The 8,586-nt window shown below is 38.9% G+C and overlaps 1 protein-coding gene across 1 annotated transcript; it reads right to left on the reverse strand.

The window, feature by feature from the left end:
* Positions 1-469: 469 nt before the first annotated feature.
* Positions 470-3,152, reverse strand: LOC121392467 (death-associated protein kinase dapk-1-like). The gene is made up of 3 exons (XM_041523664.1): positions 2,624-3,152; positions 942-1,099; positions 470-703 (listed from the first exon to the last, which is right to left on the reverse strand). The coding sequence occupies exons 1-3, from the start codon at positions 3,150-3,152 to the stop codon at positions 470-472; spliced, it is 921 nt and encodes a 306-aa protein (XP_041379598.1).
* Positions 3,153-8,586: the final 5,434 nt, after the last annotated feature.

Raw genomic sequence — 8,586 nt, forward strand, 5'->3', positions numbered from 1 at the left:
ATTCTCAAATTATAACAAATTAATACATTATCTTAAACAGTTAATAATTATAATATTAATTATATTTTCTAAGAAAACTATAATTTAATGATATTGTTGAAATGAAATGAAATGACATCAGCCGCAGATGGTTGGTATTCACTGTAGAATATCGATAGGCTGCACGCTGTTGTGTTTCCTTTTAATCTTATTTTAGATCTAAAAAAAAAAAAATTAATGTTATGTACGTAATTTTTCGGCTCCCGTTAATGGTTGGCAATTGGCATTCAATTTTAAACTCATATATTTATTAACAAATATATTTACATTTTTAAATCTATGTTTTGTCTATATATTGATATATGTTGTATGTATGAACGTGAAAGTGCTTAGCTCGGTTAAGGGGGGAGGGGGCTTCCCTGGCAGTAATCCCCCTCCCCCTGCTCCCGTTTATTTTCTTACCTATTCTCCAGAGCTCAGCAATGTCAGACTAGTCATTTTGTTCAGCAGTATATAAAGACGTTTCTTCATCGTTAGTCTCAGTGTCTGTAACTTCCATGCTGTCAGTCTCAGTGTGTGTATCTCCCATGCTGACAGTCTCAGTGTGTGTATCTTCCATGCTGTCTTCTAAAACCTTCACAATCTCGCTATAACCCTCTCGACGGGCAATTTCTAAAGCCGTGTCTCCATTATTATTCTCCCTGTTTATATCTGCACCACGTTTCTATCAACAGCCGTACCATCTCAATATAACCTTTTTTACAACCCAACATTAGTGCAGTGTCTCCATTATTATTATTCCTGTTCATATCTGCACCACATTCTATCAACAGCCGTACCATCTCAATGTAACCTTCTCTACAACCCAACATTAGTGGTGTGTTTCCCCATAATGTAGATGCATTCACCTCAGATCTATGATTTAGAAGACAATAAGCAATTGTTTTCTCATCGCCAAGTACAGCAAAGTGTAAAGCAGTTCGTCCAAATTTATCCTTCTTGTTATCACCTGCCTTGTGTGTTATCAACAGCTGTACTATCTCAATATGACCTTCAAAACAACCGATCATTAGTGCCGTGTCTCCATCTGATGTGGATGCATCCACGTCACATGCCTTATCTAGAAGACAACGTACAATTATTTTCCAACCATTGAGTACAGCAAAGTATAAAGCAGTTCGTCCAAATTCATTCTTCTTGTTAACACCTGCGTTGCGTGTTATCAACATCTGTACTATCTCAATATGACTGTGACGGAACATGCTCTTAATTTTGTTTTCGCCTGTGGCGATATTAATTGAGTTAGAGGGCCGTGTGCAGTTCCAATATGCACTTAGCCCAGGTGGGCACTTTGTTACGTAATACCTTCGCGCGACCGTGCATCCCAATATGCACTTAGTTCAGGTGTGGAGGCCATGTGGCCAGTAGTTACGTAATACCTCTGCGAGTGCGGTTTCGACGACCGTGATTTTGGCGACTAGGCGTCAGCCAGTCTGATCTTCTAAGAGAAAAATGCGTCTCTGGGAGTTGGGGAAATATCTCATGATACGTGAAGTACTGCGATGTACCCCCAGGCGATACTCGGGTTTATGATAAATAGCTAGGGTTTTAGAGATATGAGGGAGAAACATATTGGAAGGCGTCCAGGGGGAACGTTGTCCGTTTGGACTTGGTAATTATATATTTTCTGCTCTGTGTATAACCTTGATGTGATTGATGTGACTTGAAATATTTTAATACTGTATTATACCAATATTATTTAGACGGTGCTGCCGCTCATCTGACGCAGTAAACTGTAGGCTCACTGATCTAATATATATAAAAAGCTTAACCAGTCATCCTAGAGGACCTAGGTAAACTGTAGGTTATTGTCTTTATTGTGATAGGTACCAGTATTAATTCTGTGTTACAAGGTTATTGAATGAGTAGTAAGGGTTAATTAAAAATTAACCAGTTAGGAATAGAGTTGTAATTCCTTTATTAATTAAGTTCCCCTGGAAGCGTTTCTCAATTATCACACGTTACTGAACGAGTAGTAAGGGTTAATTAAAAATTAACCAGTTAGGAATAGAGTTGTAATTCCTTTATTAATTAAGTTCTCCTGGAAGCGTTTCTCAATTATCACACGTGTGGGTGTTGTGTCACGGTGAAGTGATTAGCATATTGTGTAGACTAGACACCTAGAGATTAACTAATTAAGTGATCAGTTCTGGGTTGTTATTATTTGTTGTTGTTAATTAACTACTGCGGCAGTACATTTGTCAGCGTAGGTTAATACAGATTCCAAAGTGTATTGTGTTTTTGTTGTGTTTTCTAGTGAACTAAACGTGCTATAATAATATATACTTTATATAAGATCTTATCTCTGTTCATACCTAGACGAGCCAGCGGGTATAACTGCCTGTTACAGAGAGATCTAATAGATATACAGGTAGGAGAGATATTTGGACAATCGTGTTTCATTCAGTTACGGGTATTATAGGATCCCCGTGACAATGACCTTCACAACAACCCATCATTAGTGCCGTGTCTCCACCTGATGTAGATCCATCCACATCACATCCATTATCTATAAGACAACGTACAATTATTTTCCAACCATTGAGTACAGCAAAGTGTAAAGCACCTTTCTTATTATTATTACGTTTTTCTACTTTAACTTTCTGTTCTATCAACAGTTCCACCATTTCAATGTGCCCATGCTTAGAAGCCAGCAATAACGCTGTGCATCCATCTTGTCTAGCATTATCCTCATCACATCCATTCTCTAGAAGACATTTCACTGTGTCCGTCTTACCATTAATTGTGGCTCGATGTAGAGCAGTTTCTCCTGACGTATCAGCTGTGTCTATATCTACTCCGTAGTTTAGTAACAAGCGAGCTGTTTGAGTATATCCTTTCTCAGATGATACCAGCAGTCCCGCTTCCATAGCTTTCTTAAACTTTTCATTCGTGTATCTTGCCGTTTGTACTTCCACTTTGAAATGAATAGGAATATGATCAGACGGATGTTCGGTATATACTTCTTTATATTGCTTATAAAGTTTAATATCATTTACTTCTTTAGCATCATCAGTTATCAACAAATCAAGTATTGCCTCGTTGCGCGTGAATTCTTCGATGTGTTGTTTTAAACCAAGTGATTTGAGCTTGTCAGTGAAATGCTTAGTCATCAATTATTGGTCATTCTTCAAAGGAACGTTGAAATCCCCAGCAATGATAACGTTATTTGGTTTATTAAGTGCCTTGATATGTTTCTCAAAGTCACCAACTGAGGTTTGCAAGACAGTCAGTGAATCTGTTTTGCCAGGAGGCCAATACATGCAAATAAGCCTGCAATTGAAATGTTTTTTCATAACACCTTCGACAAATTCAAACGATTGACAGTCTTCACGATGAATTTTTTTGACAGACAGTGACGTTTTAAAAACTATTAAAACCCCACCACCACCATCTTTCTTCTTGCTATATGACTTATCTTCTCTTTCTTTTCGTATTGCTGAATAGCCATTCCTAGGTATATTAGACCTAGGACCTGCATTCCTAGATATATTAGACCTAGGACCTGCATTTTTTTGGGTTGGGGGGGGGGGTCACAACAATATTACAATATACATTCCCATTATATCATTTTCTATAGGTACCAAATAGACATAACTAATACTATACAGTACTTCTGTTATGTTCTAAATAAGTCGTGATAAACAGACCGTCACTTCATCTAAAACGATGTAAAAATACAAAATGTGCCAATAGTATACTGATGGAAAGAAATAAAGGATCACACAGATAGCAACAAGAAATAATGACTGCATTAAAATCAATTGATATTGTCAGAAGTTGACTGGGAACATATAGGCAGCACATTCAACACTACAGACATTCAATCCCACATTACAACTTGGTATGAAATACAGGCATTGCTACGCTAATTGTGAATTTGATGTGTTCCCTTATTTCTTTCCATCAGTATATTTGTCATGTACTGTCGACATTTAAGGCTTAGCCCAGTAACCGTGCACACACCCCTTTTCAAATGTCTGTCTTCGTCACAAGTGTGCTGGTAACCTAATATAACTACTTTGTATAAACAAGAATGTTGCCCGACAGACTAGGTAGCTGTGACAAGCGATACGGCTAACGGGAAATTAGAGCTGGGAGTACAATGAACACGCAGTTTCCATCTACATTTCCTCGTATTCATATCTTGTTCGTCTATTTTTGGTGACTCCACTGTCCAAAGGAAACCAAGCGAGACCTAACTGAAGGAAAGAAGAATTATTTTCTTTACCGACGCACGCAACATATTCTAATGGGTCAGGTCAGGTCAGGTAAAGTATTTACATGCATATATGCCAGAAGGCTTCACGCACGCCTATCACGGGCTTAATCTCTGACTTTCGCCAGTGACTAAGTCCAGGACAGGGGGGGGGGGGGGGGGGGGGGAGAGAGTAATTTTGAAGTGGGCGGAATTTGGAATAATTTTTTTTAGTAAAGTCTACGGGAAGGCGATGATGTAATCCTCGTTGAAGTGAGGCACCAACTTCCTGTAGCTGTGGGTTCGCAAGCAGGTCACTAGCTGTAGGTACCGGGCGCCGGCGATGATCTTCCCTGCCGCGAGCTGCCAGTTGTCCCGGGCGGAAGCAGAAGGCCGCGTCTTGGCTGGTTGGTCCCCCGGGGGGGGGGGGGGGGGGGGGTCACGGCCTTCTGCTTGGCAACTCCAACATCCAAAGTCGCCGTCGCGGAGTCCCCCGTGTGGGTGGGGGGGGGGGGGGAGGTCTCGACGCAGACGAACGACGGGCAGGAACGGTTGATGCTGGCCGCGGTGCATTATTTGGCTGCTCCACCTGCCACGTCTGTTCAGTTGGCTCGGTTGGACGGCGAGTCGCCTCTGGTCGATCCTTCCGTTTTGGTCGTGGTGGGGGCGGTGACGCAGACGGGACCGCCGCTGGCGGTTAAGCCGCCAGTTTTGTCCCCGCCTGAGCCGCCCCTGGCGCATGTTTCCTCTTCCTCGTTCCTCTCTTCCCATACACTATGGTTACGGTCGCCCGTGAACCCATGAAGTGGCGACAGCGGGTTTCCTCTATATATATCTGTGTGGTCCTTAACCATATGTCTGACGCCACATATCCGTAAATAAAATGTGTTGAGTGCGTCCTTACATAAAACATTTCCTTCCTTTCTTCCATTATGACATTACTCACTGTCATCAAGTGATTTGTCTACAGAGGGGAGCTGGACTTGACCCGCAAATATGGTTCCAACTCCGTTTGTAGGAAGACCACCACTTTATAGCGCGTGCCAGTACCGGCTCCAAAAACATTTCTACAGCTTTCGTCAAGCAAGGGACGTCTGAATATGCGCACACGATGGTGCATAGAGCGATATTCCAAGCAAGGGACTGTAAGTAGTCCACATAAATGTTTCTCAGGGTATTTTTCTTAGCGATGTTGCTTTAAGTTAAAGGCAAATAAAGACACGGGCGGGACGTAACCCAGTGCACCACAACTAGTTAAAGGACGTGGTATGTGCTTTCCTGTCTGCGGGAATTTGCATGTAAAAAATCCTTTCCTGCATTAGATAAAATGTAGCGGATTTCCTCTGACTACGTGTCAGAATTACCAAATGTTTGACATCCAGTAGCCGATGATTAATTAATCAATGTGCTCTAGTGGTATCTTAAACAAAACAAACTTTAACCCAGTGATAAAGCGCTCGCATGATGGGCGGTCGGTCTGGGATCGATCCTCGTCGGTGGGCTCATTGGGCTATTTAGCCAGTGCACCATGACTGGTATACCAAACGCCGTGGTATGTTCTATCCTGTCTGTGAGATGGTGCATATAAAAGATCCCTTGCTACATACGGCAAAATATAGTGGGTTTCCTCTCTAAGACTATATGACAAAATTAGCAAATTACCAATAGCCAATGGTTACTAAATCAATGTGCTCTAGTGGGGTCGTTAAAAAGTCACTGCACTTTGTTAGGCCTTTAAGGTAGTACTAAACCAAATAACTTCCGGCTGGGTCAAAGTTGGAGGTGCACCCAACTTTTGATAGAGAAGTGAACACCACAAGTCCTGTGATTGGTTATAAATGTGAGTGTGTTGGTTGTAAAAAATAATAGTTTCATCTGGGTAAAAAAAATGTGCAATTTTATTTCATCTAGTACCAATGTGTCAAGTAGCCTTGTGCTTGAAACAGGTATGGGGTACCTGTAAAAAAACAGTACTCGAACTTTGTGCGAAACTAGGGTAGTCATAGACGCTACCCGTTATCTCAGAAACGAGCAGCTTGACCCCCATTTTTTTCTGATTCACTTTAAGTGTAAGGGGTGGTAGTATTTATATCCGTGGCGTTTATGTCGGTTGATACGTTGCAGGTAGGAGTTTTAGCCACATATGTTACTATTGTCGTCTATGGGATTTGATTTGGTAGTATACACCCTATAGCACATATTCAGTGCATAATAAAAAATATTATGATTTTGTCATTTTATTTAATTAAACTATACTGGTTGATTAATTAGCCATCACTCGATCATGCAAGTTCACAATGACCTTGACCTTGACAATAATCTCTGTACATGGCTCTGAATGGAGTTTGAATCAAAGTTAGCACTGAAGAAAAGTTGGTTTTGGCCTATAATTCATACTGTAAAGATTTCAATAATTTCTTTTTACATGGTATTTGACTTGCCATATACAACTGCTCTTAAATATGGTATTATATATAGGCAACCTGAACTAAGATTTTAATAGCAATTTATTTTTATATTAAAAATAGCATGTGCCAATAGTGGGTTAATGTCTTTAGTTTCCATTAACATTGTTAATTTTTTATGTATGAAATTCTGAAAACTCAAATTTGTAAAGAAGTTGATTTTTATTGTCATTTTGACATATTTATAGGGTGCTAAGTTATATTTTAGACAAATTTGTAGTTTTATGCAAAATTTAAAGTAAATATGAAGAAAAACTTTACCAAAAACATAATTAAATTTGTTGTCACTATTGTGCCTTCTGTTCTTATTTGTACATAACAATAAGGTTGTTAAACATAATTATACTTAGATCTGCAGATCATTTTTTTCTTCTTAATAATCACTTAGTTAGCTCTCATGAAAAGCATTTTGAGTTTATACTAGATTCAGAACCAATTGTTTCAGATCTGATTATCTGCCTTGGATTAAGTTGATAATTTATTTTATTGTTAAAGCTGTATTACCTAATGTTACTAGCTAAATAAAATGCTGGATTACAGATTGTAGGAATACATCTAATGTACATATTGTATTCATCCGGATTAGAAAATAATGCAAGAAAATAGATGTTCGGGCAATTTTGTCATTTAAAAATAGTTTTTTTCAGTAATTAATCAAAAATAAATGTGTTAAAGCTGCATGATTATTCCAGATATCACAACTATTAAAACCTCCAACTACAGTAGGCTATACTTAAAATATAGTCAGGAATATTGGTGGCTGCCAATAGTTTTGATGGTTCATTATGAAAATCAGCATGGCCGATGGATTTGAAATTCCCACACCTGGTAACTTGAAGACACCCACACCCAGCATACAGGATGTCCTCCCAACACTAATGTTCAGGACATTAAGTCATTACTTCATACAGGTACAGTCATGTTTGTGTTTCCTTCCTCAGACAGTGTATTTTTTTAATACTGATATTTCTTTGATGTGCCTGTTAAGGTCTTCATAATCTAGGGGTCAATCAAGTGCATGTGTTTTAATGGAATTCTTTAAAGGGGTAGAGGTACTCTGACTACCTTTGTTGTCTCTACATATATACCTGAGTACACACACCCAACTGAAAGTAAGTATCTTCAGGAGTTTTATTTTAAAACATTTTGTTGTTTAATATGACATATTGCATTTGTACAAAACTATATGCAATATATATGCTTTTTGATGTGTACATTATATTAGGTTGCACTGTAGAAACAACGGTATCAGTGAGGCTGTCAGTTTATGTCAGAATACACCAGATCCTGGTTGTCATAAAGACACATAGCTGGACACTTTTTGAAAAATGTATGTTATCAGTATAGGTAGTACTAAACCAAATAACTTCCGGCTGGGTCAAATTTCGAGGTGCACCCAACTTTTGATAGAGAAGTGAACACCACAAGTCCTGTGATTGGTTATAAATGTGAGTGTGTTGGTTGTAAAAAATAATAGTTTCATCTGGGTAAAAACAAATTGCAATTTTATTTCATCTAGTACCAATGTGTCAAGTAGCCTTGTGCTTGAAACATGTATGGGGTACCTGTAAAAAAAAGTACTCGAATTTTGTGAGAAACTAGGGTAGTCATAGACGCTACCCGTTATCTCAGAAACGAGCAGCTTGACCCCCATTTTTTTCTGATTCACTTTAAGTGTAAGGGGTGGTAGTATTTATATCCGTGGCGTTTATGTCGGTTGATACGTTGCAGGTAGGAGTTTTAGCCACATATGTTACTATTGTCGTCTATGGGATTTGATTTGGTAGTATACACCCTTAACGTGTGTTTTTGATGTTTTGGTGGTTGTGGTTTTGTTTTGTTTTATACTAATATATTAGTGAAACAATTATATACAACATTTTA

The sequence above is a fragment of the Gigantopelta aegis genome, unplaced genomic scaffold, assembly GCF_016097555.1.
Source record: "Gigantopelta aegis isolate Gae_Host unplaced genomic scaffold, Gae_host_genome ctg3867_pilon_pilon:::debris, whole genome shotgun sequence".
In the NCBI taxonomy this organism is placed as follows: Eukaryota; Metazoa; Mollusca; class Gastropoda; order Neomphalida; family Peltospiridae; genus Gigantopelta; species Gigantopelta aegis.